General features: G+C 35.2%; 1 protein-coding gene across 3 annotated transcripts in view; it reads right to left on the reverse strand.

Annotated features, from left to right (window-relative positions):
• Positions 1-2,497: 2,497 nt before the first annotated feature.
• Positions 2,498-19,110, reverse strand: part of LOC124360493 (trimethyllysine dioxygenase, mitochondrial-like) — a 53,062-nt gene continuing 36,449 nt past the window's right edge. For all 3 annotated transcript variants that reach the window (XM_046814167.1, XM_046814169.1, XM_046814168.1), the window contains 2 exons: positions 5,291-5,512; positions 2,498-2,808 (listed from right to left, as the gene is read on the reverse strand). In XM_046814167.1, the coding sequence (XP_046670123.1) occupies positions 2,547-2,808; positions 5,291-5,512 (484 nt within the window). In that variant the 3' untranslated portion in view covers positions 2,498-2,546. The remainder of the gene's footprint in view (positions 2,809-5,290; positions 5,513-19,110) is intronic.

Raw genomic sequence — 19,110 nt, forward strand, 5'->3', positions numbered from 1 at the left:
GTAGTTCTTCTGATATCGTGGATGATTCAGATGACGATCCTCATTGGATGGTAATTTTTAGTTTTTATTTTGTTAGGATTAGGAGTTTTTTTAGTTAAAAATATGAAATAGTTCATTGTTTGCCTATTGACATTCAATATATTTGGTTAGAAACTATATGTTATGTAGAAGTGGAACATGATATGCCATATTGTTGTTATAACTGGGGAAAACTCTAAACTACAGTGATTTAAAAAAAAAGCCAGAACTTTTTTATTTCTCAACATATCAGTGTGAAGTATGGATTTTTTGAAAACTGTTAAATGTGGTTTTGTCAAGTGTTATCAATGTTGGTTAAATAACTTTTTTATGCCCATCCACAACGCAACAAAGTAAAAAAAATCCTCAAAATTATTTTTTGGTAAGTACATATTATTAAAAAAAAGTTATTGTAAATATTAGCATGCCCTTTTATATTTTATTTTATAGTATATATAACATATTTAGGAAGCTAATAACACTTAAACTAATAAATTTGCTTCATAAATAAATTTTTTATGGGTTTTTCTAGTAAAACGTGACAAAATTAACTAAAAAGCCTGGGATTTTTAGGTATGTCATTAGTAAAAATACTTGGGATTTTTGGAACAAATTAAAAAAAAAATGTCTGGGATGGAAAGGGTTGTCACAAGCTTTTAGATGGATTATTAATGAGATGAATTTGTAGATTTACTGTTTAAGTGACTAGCTAAAATTATAGCTAATTCTGTTTAAAAGAAGCAAGTACAGTTACAAACTATAAATAGTAAGTTACTTTTTCAGTTCTTTTGAAACAATTAACTGTAAACTTTTTTTTAAATTTGAACAATTGTTTAATCCTTTGAGTGTAGTAGATAAAAAAGGTATACAAATACTGTAAAGATATTTAACATTATGCTGTAATATTCTGGCCATTTAACTGAATTTTCATATTTAATAGATTGTAATCTGAGAGTTTTAAAAGTAGTGTCTTGTTTTTGTAACCTCTCATAGGGTATTATTAAAAAATATAACAGATATACAACAAATTGGTTCAAACTTGATTTTATAAGAAGTAAAAAGTTTGGTTTTTTATTACACTATACTCAATTGAAGATTGAAAGCTTTGCTCCTGCATCGAGAAACTATTCAAGCCAGTGTAGGTACGTTAAATCTGTCTTGGCCCTCCAAAATGTCTAGTACTCTTGTAATAAGCATAGATCACATCTTCACTAGTCATGGGTTACTTTTTAACATGTGTGTTACGTTATAATCCATCTTGGCCCTCGAACAATGTATTATTTTGTAAATGTTAAAATCGGTTCTTTTGATTGTGGGGAAAATTATTATTTTAGATAGATTACGTAGACACCTGCCTTTTGAAATTGTCCTCATGATGGAATGCCCGAAAGATAAATTTATACTAAACTTTTAAAATGACAAGTGTACTATCTGTAATGATTTACTAAATTGTGCTTAATCCTATGTTATATTAGTTATTGACGTTGTCTATTGCAATGTACAATGAATGACCTGATTTTAAAACTCAATATCTATTGCTAAAAATGTATTACAAAAATAATATTTATTGCCAAAATACTCACAAAATCTTAAAGTTTTAGGTTCATTTTCCAACAGGATGGAGCTCCGCCTCACTGGCACAACAATGTTCGGCAGCTTCTCAACAACACTCTGCCCCACCGCTGGATAGGGCGCACGGAACCTCGAGACAGTGCCCTTCATTCTTGGCCTCCAAGATCACCAGACTTGACCCCATGCGACTTTTTCTTGTGGGGATATGTGAAGGAAAAAGTGATTGTTCCCCCTCTAACTCATGACATTGAAGAACTACAAGAACAGAAATAACTGTCGCAATAAGATCTGTGAACGCAGATACGTTGTGTAAGGTTTATGAGGAATTTAGCTATCGTCTGGATGTGTTCGTGCTGCTGTTGGTGGGCATAGAGAACATTTGTAATAACATACCTAAAACTTTAAGATTTTTGTGAGTATTTTGCAATAAATATTATTTTTGTAGTACATTTTTAGCAATAGATATTGGGTTTTAAAATCAGGTCATTCATTTTGATACACGCTGTACATTGATAAAAGACGATAAAGACATTCTATTCTATTCTAATATTAAAATTATATTCCAATATCAATATTTATAATTGATTTATAATTTTTGCCGAACTTTTATGGATGTGCAGCGGAAGATTTGTTTATTATCCCTCTGAATTCTTAGTATTATACACAAATAATTACCACTGCGTAATGACTAATTTAATTAATTAATTCTAATGATCAGTGAATAATCAAGTATCTGTATGCTCAGTACATTCTTTACAATTGAACTTTCTTGTTTATCTCAGTTTGATGGTCAATATTACACCTAAAAATGCATATAGGTCTAACCTATTGTTATTCTAGTCCTTAATAAAACTGTCATCTTACATTAATGTTGTTTGGAATAATGGCAAATAATCAATATTAAAAGTATTACCATAGAAATGTGTATTTGTTGTTTATAAATTCATTAAGACAAGTTATGTAATGAGCGCTAAAGAGCGAGCCCTACTGAGGAAGTTGCCCATGTGAAGATAAGCTCCACCCATGGTGCGCTGACCATAGAAAGCTGAACGCCCATGCAATACACGCCAGTTGTTGATGAAAACTACGGTGCCTGGTTCCAATGTGAGCCACCACTCTGCCTTGGGCTTACGCACCGCCGCTGCTAGCTTTCGCAGTGACCGGTAGAACAGCACACTCTGCAGAGGTTGCCGCGCACTGCGGTCATACAGGTTGTATCTGTAATGAGTGGTAATAAGTTATTGAATTATAGAATAAAGTTGTAGTGGCAACATAATTTTAAATTCTACAAGTTAATTGGATTAAATATAGGTTTTGAACTACAACAGTTTTTTTATTCCAATATTATACAGGGTGACATAATAAAGCTATATATAGTAGCAACACACGTTCAGATTCCACAGTTGATTTGTAGTAAAAATCAACTTTGACTTATAGTGATCTGCAGTTTTAAGTTAGTTCTTCACAATTTGAAAACGTCATTGATTTATTTTATTTGCAAGTTTATATTTATTTGTTATCAAAGCTTATTATGACATAAACATAATTTATTTAAAAAAAAATAGAAAATGTTTAAAAACTTATTAGCTGTGTGTTAGAGAAGCCTCTCACTTGTGCGACTTTGTTACATTAGAGAATGGTTGATTTAAAAGGACAACAGGATTTCTTAAATTTGACTTTATTATGTGTTACAAGGATAAAACACTATGTTTTTTTTAATTTCCTGAAGAGGATAGATTCCAATACACAAAAAATAGTATTCTATCCAATTAACACCTAACAATGGCAAATGTCTAAAATCCCTTTCAAATAGAAACTGTTAAATTACAATGTAAGCCGAAAATGTGTCTAATTTGACTGTTAAAAACCTTGAATACTTAAATTTAAATTAAAAATTTTGTTGAGATTTTTTTTACCACATTATTGAATGGTTGAAGCACAAAGTGGACCAATTCAAAACCTTACAGTTTTTAGATTATCCACCACCTTTTGAAGAAAAAAGATCTATGTCATGGTAAAATAGACCAACCTCTTGTAAGCTAAACTATTTTTATATTGATGAGTCTGTTGGTCCAAAAGAGATTTCTCAGTTATTTTCTAGAGTAGACTCGACTAATCCTGTCAATAAAATGTCAAAACAGATAATTAATAAATGTTATACTAACGTTTAATATTATGCCAACGCCGAACCGTACAATACTATGTAATACGGGTTTGAGATATTATAAAGTGCAAAATAGATCTACTTGTAATTTTGTATATTTGCAAGTTGTTTCCTGTTTAGAGTGCTTTGCTGAAACACAAAATGCAAAGTGGGCCAACTTTATTGCTAAAATTGATTAACCCACATTTTTAAAAGTGAAAACGAATTTTTTAAGTTTAGATGAAATTTTCTTAGTGAAAAACTGCAATAACAAGATACACAAGAATAACAATCTCACAAAAATTATACAACATTAAGAGAGTGCAAATTTTATTCCCGAACATGGTTTATGACAAAAAGAATGATTTTTGGGACTTTGCAGCATCATCAGCTTATCTACGAATGTCATTAAAAGTCACATGTCTGACGTGTTGACCTCCAACTTAACAGTGTTTCAAAATTACAACATGAAAAAAAAACACGCAATATCTTTAAAATTATAGACCTTCTACCAATATTTTTTGAAGAGGAAACAGGTATTTTCCAATTATTACCCTATCATGCAAATGATGTGTTGGATAAACATCAATTGGGTTCCCAAAAAATAAAACAACAGATGCCTTGGTGAAACTGATATATGAGGCCTTAGATGGATTTCTTTGTGGATTTCTCAATTTAAATATTGGTATTTCTCTGTGATTTATTCAAGACTTATTGTATTGGCATAACTTACTTCTCCAAAAATTAAAAGTTTGTACATAATACAGCTATGGTGGGAAGGGTTGATTTAATGTGAATATTGAGTTAAGCTCTTTTTCAGCTAATTTTGCTTAATGCAGCATCTAAACTAAGCTTTTTTGTAGCCTGGGTGTCTGATGTTGAAACAATGCAAGGAATTAATTTTGAACGTCTTCTTCAGCGACTTTTTATTGATCTCTTCAGACAGATATGGACTCCAGATTCCAGGAGTCAATCTGTACCAGTGTCAGATTTGAGACAGTGCACTAAGGGGAAGGTGAAATCGAGTTTAAAGTCGTAGTGGGTTATCCCACTGTTGGTTTAAACCGTACTTGGCAAGCAGATTCAACAGTATTGGCAACAAGTATTCTTAAAATGAAATTGTAATATTGAATATTTTTCAAATTGGAATCCTGTAATCAGTAGTGTGCCACAAGGATCTAAAATAAGACCAATACTTTTTATTTTGGTATAAATTTAAAGATTCAAAGTTAATTCTAAGTTTGTTCAATTTGCAGATTACATTACAACTTCAATAATGGTTTCAAATAATGAATGAAATGTGTATTTTTAGCTTTAAAGAAATGGATTACATCTCACTGTCCAACTAATGTTTTTAACTTTAACACAGAAATTTAACATTAGATCTTTCTTTATTCCAGTGAAAAATTAATATATGTGAAATCAACCAAATTTCTTGGTGCCTATCAGGATCAAAACCTTAATAATTAAACTTGGTTTTATTTAATATTTCTATTTTATTGATATGCTTAAGAAGTATAAATGATGTATTACATTATAGAAATAAAAGAAACATACCTTATTTGATTAATTCTACCATGTAGACTATGCTGTATCATGGTGCTTAGGGAAGTTAAATGATAACCTTTCTCTATGTATTGGAACTCAGTAGGAACAGTTCTCAAACAGTGATATAAATCTGGTGACTCCAATTCAACTTCTTTTGCAGCTCGGAATCCATCCACTAAAAGTGTCTTTCCTCCTTCACAGTTCCTCTCCATGCAGTGAAATATTATCAACCTAAAATTTGAAATCGTATGATAGTATAGTTCTCATACGTTTGCAATCTATATATGAAAAGTGAAGAAAACAATATAGCTTTACAGATTCATTTTAGAGCTTAAGTGTCACGGACGGTGGGAAAAAATACCAGATATGACACAAATTAACTGGGCTCCACCTCACTGGCCACTAAAGTTACAGAATAGTTCCGTAATAAAAAATACATTGGTGAATCAACAGTCTAAAATTTAGTCACGTGTTGAAAGTAAACTGCATCACTACAATTGTTTTATTAACAATCTTTTAACCCTCCAGCTGGTATGAAACGAATATTCGTCGCCAAAGGCCCGTCCGATTTGGCAACGACGAATATTCGTCGCCAAAGTAGACATGTACAGTTATTGAAATTTTAGGCAATTAAGGTCATATAAATGATTTTTATTTGATATATTCTGGAACAGCATTAACTATAGTACCGATTTACTGTTATAACTTTGATTATTGTCTTCTTTGTTTACCGTAAAACATCGTTCTCTATGACAGCTGACGTGAACGTAGTACAGGTCAACCACATTGTTGTGAAACTGTAAACAAGTGCCGGGTTTTGTGTTTGAGGTTACGAACCCAATTGTATTTGTGGAAATTGTATTTTATAGTGTTTTAGTGTTGTTATTATTGTTTTTTTTAGCTTTCTTAGGTTATAGTTTTAGTATGGGTGAGAACTTTAAGAGACCATTAAATGTAGTGACGCTGAGTGAAAAATGAAACTTTGTATATATGTAAATAAGGTAAGATTTAAATTTATTATTTTATATTATTTTTGTTTTATCTTTCATACTTATATAAGTAAAACTGCAGTCATAAGATTATGTTTACCCACCAAAAATAATATTTATTTAGAAATCTACGCATTTTTGAAAATAAGGTATGTATGTAAATACGCGTGATTTTTCATACACAGCCCTGTAACACATACGTTTTGAGGAAAAAGTTACAATAATTATATATTTTTGAAATCAGGACAAAATTTGGAATAAGTTATACATTTACAGTTTTGATTTAAAGCTTATTGCTAAGCAGTTACACAACGGAATATTTACAAAAATAATGTCCAAAAAATGTTTTCTTACATTTTGTAAAAAAGATCAAAAATATGTTTCCATGGAAACAATAAGATATTGTTATTATAATGCTCTCCACATAGTTGTGAATACATTGACATATTATAATAGTTTATATTTGGACTAACAGTTATGAAACATATATAAATGTATGATTTTAAGAGAGATGTCAAATTAAATCAGTATAAATGGAAATCACTAATCACAGAAATCAATATTTACAAGTAGTATACTTTGGCCGTTCCTGGGACAACGCACCCGAGACCGGTTCTGGGACAAACCGTGTGAGACCGAATCTGGGACAGAATTTTTAGAGAGCGACTAAGAGTGTGAGTACGGGTAGTCAGAACCGCGCCGCGCGAATCACCACGCATGTCATCGCTGTCCCGCCACCGCGCAGACACCACGCGTGTGTTTATTTACCACAATTGTGAGTATGTATGTGTTTGTGATTTACTGATCAGATCTAAATAGACGATGTTGTTTACATGGTTGTTCTGGAGCAGTTGGTTGTTTTGGTCTACAAGTGTGATTGTGATCTGTTGAATCTTTCGTAAACCGCTCCGAAGAGGTATGTAGTGTTTTTCTTGAGGTGATTGAGATATTTTGTAGCCGTGTGGTACATTAGGGGAAAAGGAGTAGAGGATTGCTGTCTCCAAATGTTTGTGAGAGTGAACATCATGATTGACAAGACTGTTGTTGACAATATTGCAGTGTATCTCGATGACATCAACGGCTCTGAGATTCGGTGGATTCGATGCAATTACATTTTCATTTGAGTTGAAGTAAGACGATTCTTTTTGTAAGTTTGTTGCATCAGATTTTTCAAAACCTAAGAGATCACTAACGGTTTTATCCAAGTAGAATTTAATTGGAGAATTAATTGATATTTTGTCACCATCTTTAAAGATCTTGAAATCGTCAGAATTTATACTAAGATTCAACGATTGTATGTAATCTCTGAAACTCTTTTCAAGTTTTTCAATGGTCCAGTAACCACATTGAAGTATCAGTGGTTTCGGAATGAAATGTATTTCCAAGTCCCAAAAATAGACTTTTGCATGTTGCAACAAGTTGTATATGTTGTTCTCAGAGTAAAATCCAACAAGAGCCATATAATACTCTACGTTTGGATCCAAGTGGATGGGGTGTTCTAGATGGAGAGTCAGTACAGACTCAGTTCCAGTTAGTTTGAGTAATGGCATGGTTGCAGTTTTTTATATACTTATAATTCTATACAAGTTTTAGATGAAGTTGCTACCATCATGGAAGTCTTCAAAACCTCTTTCCATATATTTTTTATTTCGTTGTTGAATTTTTTCTGCATGATGTATATCTTGCCTTCTAATTCACTCAATTGAACTTTGACAACCACATCATATGGCTCCACTGCTTTGCTCACTTGACCAATTCTCTGGTGGTTTTTCAGTAGGAAGCTGCCCCATATCTTTTCACCATTTACGGTACTAGTGGGGACAATCTCGATCGCATTTATTATTTTTTCCGATTTTACCAAATGCGATTCCAATAATTTCTTGACTTCGGATAAATCTTGTGAGACTTTTGATACATCACTTGCAAGCTCAATTATCTCGTCAGGAGAAGGGTCTGAATTGGGTTGAGTTGGTATTGATCCAATTTCAATTTCGTCTCCAAATCTGTTGAAAATAAAACCACGGTTTCCATGCATTTTTATTGTTTCTTATACTACGAAGAATATGTTCCCAGTCCTCACCAGCTGAATCTCGTCGTAGAACCTCCAGGCACAGATGTCCACAGATAGGAGGATCGTCAAACCCCTGAATACGCTCTGAGTTATAAACCAACCCTTTTGGCCCCAAGTACCTGACTACTTCTATTGGAGGATTGACATCGCCATATGAATCAAAATAGAATTTCTTTTCACCACGTTTCACATAACACGTCCAGTGAGTACCACCAGATGAAAGGTCACCAAGATTTACAATACCACGTTCGATATTTGTAGGTTTGTCTGGAAGTAACTGTCGCATGAAAACACCTCTAAACTCATTAATGTTTAATATACCTGCTAATTTTTCTATTTCACCAAGAGACAGCGGGAAGATCTCTTTTTTTTATTCACAGACAACAATGCATCAAGCTTCCGACCAATACGTCGTTTCAACCCTCTACCCGTAGGATCTTTTTCAATAATGGTGTCTAACTCCTCATCGACTAAACTCTTTAACCAAGGTATAAATTTTTCTCTCAGTAAAGGAGCCACCTTTCTTCTTATTAATGGAGAGATGAAACGTTTACCTCCAGGAACTGACGAATCCACCATTTCCATAATTTCCTTCAAAAACCCTCCTTGTTTATTAGATACGAGTTGGTTGTAACTTAGAAGCAATTGTAAACCTTTTTTGTTCTTAACGGCTCTAGAAACGGCTTTGTGTTGCTCTCCAGAAAGAAGTATACGATCACTTCCGTGAGACAGCTGTTCATTAGATAATCTGATTACTGTAGGTTTCCGTCTTTTGTACGCTGTACGAAGCTTACGTTTTTGAGCTTCGGATAGCCGAACTGTATAATTATGCTGACTTTCCATTCTATACGCTTTCTTATATACAAAACACTGACATGAAAACAATAATTGCCGCCTACTAATGAAAAAAAAACATTTTTATTTTACTTTTTTTGTTTTTTGTTGTTTTTTTTATTTGTTTTTACAGGAATTTGATTATGTTTCGAGTAATGTCATATGAGAAATGTGCCTCAGATACAACGACAACATATGCTGTGGTGCCGCTGCTCCCCTGTGGAGATGCAATAGCTTTTACAAAATCTAATTCAATCTGAATGTCACTTCGAGATCTGTCTGTTGTTGGTTGATGTAGATGTGTGTCAATTACAACCAAAGGTGAGTTATCAATAAATTCTTTCAGGTTTACTAACACGTTATTGTCTCCGAAGTTTATTTTTCGGAACCCTAGGTACTGATCGTACATGATCCTGTATATACCATTAGTAATATCAAAATTCTGCAATTCCTGAGGGTACCTTTCTCCATTAATTTTCACAGACACATTTTTGATGTTGCAGCTGTCAAATCTACTAGGATCTTTTGCCTGGGTGTTTGTTCTGTTTGTCTGAAGTGCGATTATAACAAATCTAGGATTGTACACATTTCTGTAAACACTTGTAATATCGAAGCTGAACGATGAACCGAACACCCCTCTTTTGTCGATGCATTGCCATTGAAAGAAGTTGTAGACTAAAGCATCCTTGTCACTCAGATGTTTCAAACCATCAATTAACTGGATTTTGGAAGTGCTGGTATAATCGACTATGGGGACTCGTAACACAAACGACTCTATCACAATTTTTCCATCACCAGGATCCGTTGCTGTGGACCCTGCCCCTTTCCAGTGAAACAACGCATCATTATCTTCATTCCTAGTAAATGTGATTTCAAAACCTCCCTTGTACATCGGGTAACGTAGGTGGTCAAAGAACCCTAATCCTAAATGCCCAAGTGTGCCGAGTGCCTCAAACTTCCCACCTCCTGTAAACGATGATGAGAAACCACTACTTGAGAGTGTTTGTTTTTCAGTGTTACTGTAACTAACAATCCCCTTTATAGTGCTGGTGATGCCGGGGAGTTCTACTGTGTCGATCAATGTATTGTGTTTCCTCAGCTCTATTCTTGAAAACAAGAAGGCCGCGAAGTTGTCTACCAGTTTGACGGTAGAGTTAGTTTGATAATCAGATCCATCAGATTTTTGCACATACTTTCCTTGAATGTGGTACATTATGCGTGAATCATAAAATGCGTCTCCATGATCCAGTTTGAATGTTGTATTGTTGTTGGGTGCATTGAAGTTGAGCTCTGAAACTGGCATTGCAGTTCTATACTCACTTCTTGCTATACCGCTCGAAAATTCAATATACAGTTTCTCCATCACTGGTTTTACCACTGATCACTGTTCTATTATATCCTCTCTTATATATAGGGTAAAAAATATTTGCTTTCATTGCTTTATATATCTGATGGGTAGATACATCCTGAAGTTCCTAACCCCATACCGAGTTTACGTTTCAACCACATTCCTCCTGTTGTTGCTAGACCGACCATACGCTCATTCAAGTCAGCATCATCTGAGGTAACCCTCTCCCAAGCTTTCTTTTGTAATATTTTGTCCGCCTCCCACCTGTCTTCTGTGTTTTTATGATCCCTATACCATATATCATGCTTCTTACAAGCTTCATCGAGGGGATTAATTCCCTTATCTCCCCTAGCAAGTCTCTTGTCAAGCTGGGTGCCGGGCCCACAGTAGTTGTACGTATCAAGATTCCAGTTCTTGGGCGCATGTAACTCGAATGGTAACTTGTTAATGATGTCGTTCAAAAGCCCTTTACCTTCTATAACATGTTCAGGCAAAACAGACAAACATCTGACTAGGTACTTCAACCCTTTAGGTGTAGCAATTAGGTCTTCCATTTCATCGTGAAGGAAATCAACCACAGACAGTTTTTCATTATGAAAGTTGTTGTTTCCAGCTTCTTCCTGAGCTTGAATGTAGTGTAACCTGTCAATGAGGTCTTTGAAGTTCTTTATGTACCTATATTCGACCGGACTTTCATTGTAAACCTTTAACCCTGAACCAATTGTTGCCACTTTTCCATTCACCAACTCATCCCAAATAGGTTTTATCATATGTTTCCACTTTAGTCCTTGACTTGATTTGGGACGACCACTTTTGGGATTGTTTCTTTGGAAAAGCGAGTTTGTCCTCACCAATATGTCCTTGTAAGAGTTCCAGTCTTCATCGGTGTACAGATCCTTCTCTACTATATTGTTTTTCGTCAACAATCTCCAAAGACCCTCAGTCCCTTTGTATTTCTTTTGAGAGCTGACTAATATAATGTCATCATAATCAAATGTAATCGGTTCGGAACCGATCATCGGCTGCTCTAGATTTTCATCGTACCAAATACCAAACTGTTTGTCGTTGGATTTTGGAAGGTATCGGGCTCCTAGAGAACCAAGTGTTACTACTTTAGAATCCATCAACTGTTTCATCGATTGCTCTTGAGGTTGTACTTCTGGCTCATCATCGTAATCTACATCCTCAAACGTTCGACGATCTGATGCTTGAGGTTGAAATCTTACCAACTGTTTCATACGGTTTTGACTACGTATCTTTTGTGTTTCCAATTCTCTATGTTGTTGTTCCCTAATGGCTCTGGTGATTGGTTCGTACTTTTTCTCATTTTCACGAACATCTTCTAACTCTTTGAAATGGGTCTGAGCAAACTCACTTTGTAATTTCCGGTTTAACTCATCCAACTTTCTAGCTTTAGAAACAGTGAGCGGTCGATCATGTGTTATTGATATGTTACGATTGGCAGACGTCTCATTAGCATTTGATGATATAGTATTTTTGTTTGAGAAGTTTTTTAATTCATCCTGTTCAGCACGTTTGAACTTTGCAGCCAAGACACTCTGAATTTTTTCAAGTCGCCTTGCTTCTTTTGCGTCTAGTTTATTCGCCATGTTGTATACTTATAGTAATAGACACAGAGTTATTCTTCAAATCTTTCAAGTCACGTTTATGAACGTCAAATTACGTTTATACTTAAACGTCAAATTACGTTTACACTTAAACGTCAAATTACGTTTATGAACGTTAAATTACGTTTATACTTAAACGTCAAATTACGTTTATACTTAAACGTCAAATTACGTTTATACTTAAACGTCAAATTACGTTTATACTTAAACGTCAAATTACGTTTATACTTAAACGTCAAATTACGTTTATACTTAAACGTCAAATTACGTTTATACTTAAACGTCAAATTACGTTTATGAACGTTAAATTACGTTTATACTTAAACGTCAAATTACGTTTATACTTAAACGTCAAATTACGTTTATACTTAAACGTCAAATTACGTTTATACTTAAACGTCAAATTACGTTTATGAACGTTAAATTACGTTTATACTTAAACGTCAAATTACGTTTATACTTAAACGTCAAATTACGTTTATACTTAAACGTCAAATTACGTTTATACTTAAACGTCAAATTACGTTTATGAATGTTAAATTACGTTTATACTTAAACGTCAAATTACGTTTATACTTAAACGTCAAATTACGTTTATACTTAAACGTCAAATTACGTTTATGAACGTTAAATTACGTTTATACTTAAACGTCAAATTACGTTTATACTTAAACGTCAAATTACGTTTATACTTAAACGTCAAATTACGTTTATACTTAAACGTCAAATTACGTTTATACTTAAACGTCAAATTACGTTTATGAACGTTAAATTACGTTTATACTTAAACGTCAAATTACGTTTATGAACGTCAAATTACGTTTATACTTAAACGTCAAATTACGTTTATACTTAAACGTCAAATTACGTTTATACTTAAACGTCAAATTACGTTTATACTGGTACGTTTTACAACGAAGTATTATTCAACACTTAGTTTCCTTTTTAAATTGCACATATATTTCCTTTCTTGTGGTTTAGCTGTAGTATTAATAGATATGAATCCATGAGGTGTTTTCCAACACTCAAAACAGAGAGCCTCAAATTGGTTGAAAGTCATGTCAGAACCTACAAAGTCCTGGAACACTCTCTTTGTATAGTACTTGTTCATTGTAAACAGACACAACAGATTAACATTGTTTCGTATGACCTGCATATCAACCCGACCATAGCTCTGACTCAGGTAGACACAAGAAATCCCTTTATGACGTCCTCTAATGAAATAGTCTTTGATTTTAGTTTGCTCTTCTAGGAGGCAGTCATCGAATACCACAAGTGAGTTTGGTTTGCAGTCATCGATAGAAATGAGATCTTGACAAGAAGAATAGAAAAACGCAATGTGTCTTCTAAGGTTTTTTTCTAATCTACTGTATTGTTCACGCAGATCTACATATGCAGGTTGTTCTATTGAACGACTAAACACGTATAGATTCTTGAACGGAACTCCATCTTTGTTGTAAATGAAATTCAATAACAAGTTCGTTTTACCACACCCAGACGGTCCTACAATAAGACACCGTAACGGTCTAGGTAAAAATTGGTCTTCGAATTTCTCTCTGCAATACACTTGAATTTCCATAGTATGTTCTCTTACATACATTTAAAATTTAACAGTTTTCGCATATTCTATGATGACCCCATGCTAGGGTTCGGATATTGTCTTCGAGTACGAAACGCTTGTCGTCCTTTGATGAAAGTACCACTTTATGGTGTTCTACGCTGTAGAGATTGTGTGCTTGACTCCGAATTGTATTCATCGTTTTGTAGTGCTCGATGTTACTAAACAAACAGTCTTTATAGTTGCTAAAGGTAATTTCATTTTCAACTACAGCTTTTTTCACGCCCTTAGACCTCTTTATGTAATGGTTGTCTTCTATATTGCTCGCATACATCTTGGATCGTAGTCCTACAAATTCTCGCATGATTCGACCATTAAGTTCATCTTTCATTTTACCCAGAACTTTTTTGTTTACGTGGGGGAGCCCATATTGGTTGGGGTTGGGGTAGTCACTTGTATCAAATAATCCAATTATATGTTTCATGTCTTCGTAGAAGTTTTTAGTTTTGATGTCATATATCAGGGAATCGGTATCGGTGTACACCATTTTTATATTAGATCCATACTTCTCTTTCATTACATTGTAGTGGAAATCATACATCAGTGTCTTTGATATGTCTAGAATACTCATACCTACGTAAATAGGTTTATTTAACAAAAGTTTTTTCTTACTAAAATGTACAGCAACTAGGTTTTCTGTAAAGATGGTTCGACTCTTAAAGTTCGGTTTGCTAACCCATCTTTCCACTAATTTGGACTTAGTACCCAAACGAATGTCCACACGATTTCTCATATTTTCCATAGTTTTTTCCAAAAAACTGAGTTGTTCATAAGTTTGAAAAAGTCTTTCTCAAAATCATTTTTCGCCTTTGTACGCTCCATGGTATTCAGATTAATGTACGGTTGCAACCAATTGCTTTGACTGAAACTAAGAACTCTATGAACATGTTTTAGTTTCATACCCAGACTCAAATAAAGCTTTAAATTTTTGTAGTGTACGACATACTTTTCTTTGCTGTAGAGAGTTGTCAGAAGCTTTGCCATTTTCGATCCTGGTGGGACTCTACGTTCTGGAGCGAGAGGTAGATCAGAGTGTACGTCGTGTAGTTCTTCAGGATATTCCAAATCAACTTCTAATATGTAGCCTGTGGGTGAATCGTCACTAACTTTCATTACATCGATGTCTGTACTGCTCCACTGAAAGTTTGCATATGGTAGTTTTACAGACATTGCCCACCCATACAGGTTGTTTGCATCCAAGTACATGAGGTAGTTGTTTGGTTTCGATTTGTCGTAGTCTTTCATGTAGGGATTGTTTGCCTTCGCATATCGATGAGAACACTGTGAAATACCACCACGAATACCCTTTTCAACCATGAGTACCATATCGATGTCAGTCAATAGGGACAGTTCGACTTTTGTAATTTTTAGCATTGCGTTCCAAGCCAACCCAGGTGCTGTGAAATACCATGCAGGATCTAATTTGTATGTATTGAGACATACATCCCTGAAGTTTTCCATAACATCTGCAAGCAGCAAGACATCGGTTTCGTTATATAGCATTGTATATTCTTTCATGTTCTGAATGTTAAAGGCGGTCCATACATCGCACGCATGTTTGTAATCTTCATTTGTTATGTGTTGTTTATTCAGTCTATTGTAAAATTCTTCTTGACTAGGTAGTGATGTTTCACTATATTTTTCTATACTGTCCATGTAGTCGTAAGGGTACACTCCTTTTCGTAGCAATAAATTGAGGTCCTTACCATTGTAATATGTTGAGATGTGTTTGAATTGAGATCTAGTCAGATTCTTTGCCAACCTATCGAGACTTTGTGACATGAACTTGAATGAATCGATGAATCGTAGTTCAATTCCACCTTCCACACTGACCGTAAAGGAAATGTACCGCTCCTCGTTGTTGGGTATCAATGATATGCGATTTTCGAACTTACCAAACTCTTTAATGAATAGGTGAGTGTCGTAACCTGCTAAATTATGAATGAAAACAGGAATGAACCTAGGTTTTTTGAAATTGATGTTACACTTGTTGTGAGCTGCTCCTCTAAACAAACCCGTCAAATGGTTATGGTCTCTAACACGATCATCACCAAGATAATTTCCACAGATATGACACGTAGTTGTAGATTCAAACATTTCCTGTTGCTCTTTTGTCATCAACTGCATGGGGACTATTGCTTCACTCTTGTAAAGTTCATTAATCCTTATCGACTCCTCAATCAATGATTTTACAAATACATGTGCAGCATCGTCTCCAAAGTATTTAATCGGTGGTTTGGAAAAGCCGTCCTCTGACACCCCATACATACAGAAGGAAATGGCATTATGTTTCTGATATTTGATAGTGAACGACTGATGATTACCATTACAATCCACTTTACACGGTTGACATGTTGAAATAGGTGCTAGACAGCATTCAAAGTCTGCGTAATACACAAAGGGCACTCTCATTGAGCAATTGAAATCTTTAAATCTAATTACAGTTCCTGGCTCTGGTAGTTCCAATTTCACAGCATCGTGTGTGTTACAGTCTTCTCTATGCTTGATGAGTAAATCCTCTCTCGTAAAGTGTTGCAAACACCTATTGCATATCCACATCTTATGTCCATTTCGTGAGATCTGTGAACTAACCAAACGGGACATATCTTTGATCCAGCAGTAGTGAGTGTTTGTTTTTTCTCTGATAAACAGTAGATTAACATGTTTTTCCATCTCGTTATCAGTTATTCTCAGCGGGAATATATCGAACTTGTCATCATAAGCATAGACATTAACAGAAATTCCACTACGTCTTTCAAACTTTGCTATATCATCAAGTTTCATGGGGCATTCGCAAGTTGCTAGTGCATGAAGCAGCTCTCGTTTGAAAGGTTCGTAATTGCTGATTCTTTCTGGATGAACCTTAACTGGATGTAAAGCTGCCAGAATAGACCACATAAAACATTTCTGATCTTCGTTTTTTACATTAATAACAGCCTTTTTGGATTGAATCCGTTTTGGTAGAACCACATAGCTGGATCCGTGAAAAGGAACGTATCGGTTGACTCTGATCTCCAAGTCTTTCACACTTTTTAGTGACCATTGAGAACCGTTTGCCTCAAACTCCTCCATCTCAACCAACATCTTAAGTTTTGCTGAGTTATAATAGTCAGACAGAGACGTTGTCGAGTAAAGAATTTCATTTTTTGTTTTAAAGTTCATGACTTGAGTCACCTCCACATCGTTTATTATTTTCTTGAATTCAGCATGATAAACCATGTTTACCTTAAGATTTTTTTCTTTTACAGCTTCCTGAAGTTTTTCAACAACGAGTGGTTTGCATATCTCAAGAAACATTTTTGGATCTTTGATCCCACGTTTGTTCATAATCACATACGTTTTCAATCTTCCCGTGAATGCCGACTGGACTTCTGATATTTCATCAAGTATTGTCTGTGACTCCTCTGGAGTACGTACCGGAACCAGATGAGGTGTTGAAGGTGATTCTGTTTCAGACAGAAGCTGTCTCTCTTCCATGGTAGGGCTAATCGAATTCTCACTATTAATTGTACTAGTCGGTGTCTCACTAATAATCTTTTTCACACCTGTAGGAATCTTTTGTGGTCTAGTCGGTTTTCGGATCATCGCTTCAAGAGCTATATCGTTTGTATTGACCTTCGGTACTTGTTTGACTTCCCTTGGTCGTTTTGGGTATTTCTTTACCAGCATGTTGATGTCTGGAGTGGGTGCCGGCAGTCTTGGTGTCAGTCTCGTAATGGGTAATATTTCACTCCTGTATCGAGGACCTTCATGAAGTGCTGACAAACGGATATGGCGTTTCGATTGTTTGTGACGGTTCCAGTTGGATGACTCTATTGGTGTTTCACAAATCCAACACATTTTACTTTTAGGAGCTGGTTTGATTTCCATCTTTTTCAGACGTTCGTTATATGTCATACCATGCTGGTTTTTGGCACATTTCTGAGATTTTTGGTGCCGAGCCATGTTGGAAACCGTTATTTCCTTACTGCATTTTGGACATGGTTTCTTCTGGGGTTTTATTTGAGCACGTACATCGGTCGGACTAAGCACGTTGTATGTTGGACTCTCTGGGATATGTAGTGGTGAATTGTATACAGGACTATATGGTATATGCAGTGAATAGTCTGACTTATCCGGAACTTCAAATGGTGGTGGACCAAGTATTGATATAATTTTCGATGAATCGGGGTGTATCCTTTTTACTGGTGGTTCAAACTTTGGAGCGTCAGCTGTAGATGGACCAATTATAGTTCTAATTTTGGAATAGAAATCTGGAGTGTCTAACATAGACAAATCAAAATCAGCAATCGCGTCTTGTTCTTCAGGTCTGAGATTTGAATAGGACTCTGGCAACATAGACATATCAAAATCAGCAATCGCGTCTTGTTCTTCAGGTCTGAGATTTGAATAGGACTCTGGCAACATAGACATATCAAAATCAGCAATCACGTTCTGGAATTGATTGTCACTCACAGCATCAGCGTAGTTTTCCAACATAGACATATCAAAATCCGGAGTTTGTCTGTCTAACGTGGACATGCATTTCTTTGTTTTTTTATGGCGGGACATGGAGGAGTTCCTGACTTCAGCACCACACCTTGAACATACTTGTTTCATCGAAGGAGGTTTTTCATTGAATCCGTTGGAAGAAGCATAAGCTGGTGGATTTGACGCTGACATACACTTCTTTGTTTTTTGGTGGCGGGATAGGTTAGATGCAGTAACCTCTGCTCCACAATTCGGACATTTCTTCACTGATGATCTTCGAAGACCATCCGTAGCATTGAGAAATGCTGTTTGCTTGCTAGCAGGAGAAAACGCCATTATTACAGAGCTGGCTACTCTCTTACTGTATGGGCGATTGACGATGGAAAAGGATGAGGTATGGATACACTTCTTTGTTTTTTGGTGGCGGGATAGGTTAGATGCAGTAACCTCTTCTCCACAATTTCGGACATTTCTTGACTGATGATCTTCGAAGACCATCCGTAGCATTGAGAAATGCTGTTTGCTTGCTAGCAGGAGAAAACACCATTATTATAGAGCTGGCTACTCTCTTATTGTATGGGCGATTGACGATGGAAAAGGATGAGGTATGGATGGATGAGAATAGGAAGAGGAGTAGGAAGAAGGTGGGTGTGTGGGATGAGTGGAAGGAAGGATGAGAGCATTATTAATACATTTGACTCTAAAAGGAGGAGGAGTAGGAAGAGGGTGGGTGAGTGGGATGAGTGGAAGGAAGGATGAGAGCATTATTAATACATTTGACTCTGAACTAGAACATAGTTTTTTGTAACTCTTTTTCATAAAACGATCCTATTATTTCCTCACCAGACTGGTCTGCGATTTTGTAGGTAAC

Source organism: Homalodisca vitripennis, chromosome 4 (assembly GCF_021130785.1).
Source record: "Homalodisca vitripennis isolate AUS2020 chromosome 4, UT_GWSS_2.1, whole genome shotgun sequence".
Taxonomy (NCBI): domain Eukaryota; kingdom Metazoa; phylum Arthropoda; class Insecta; order Hemiptera; family Cicadellidae; genus Homalodisca; species Homalodisca vitripennis.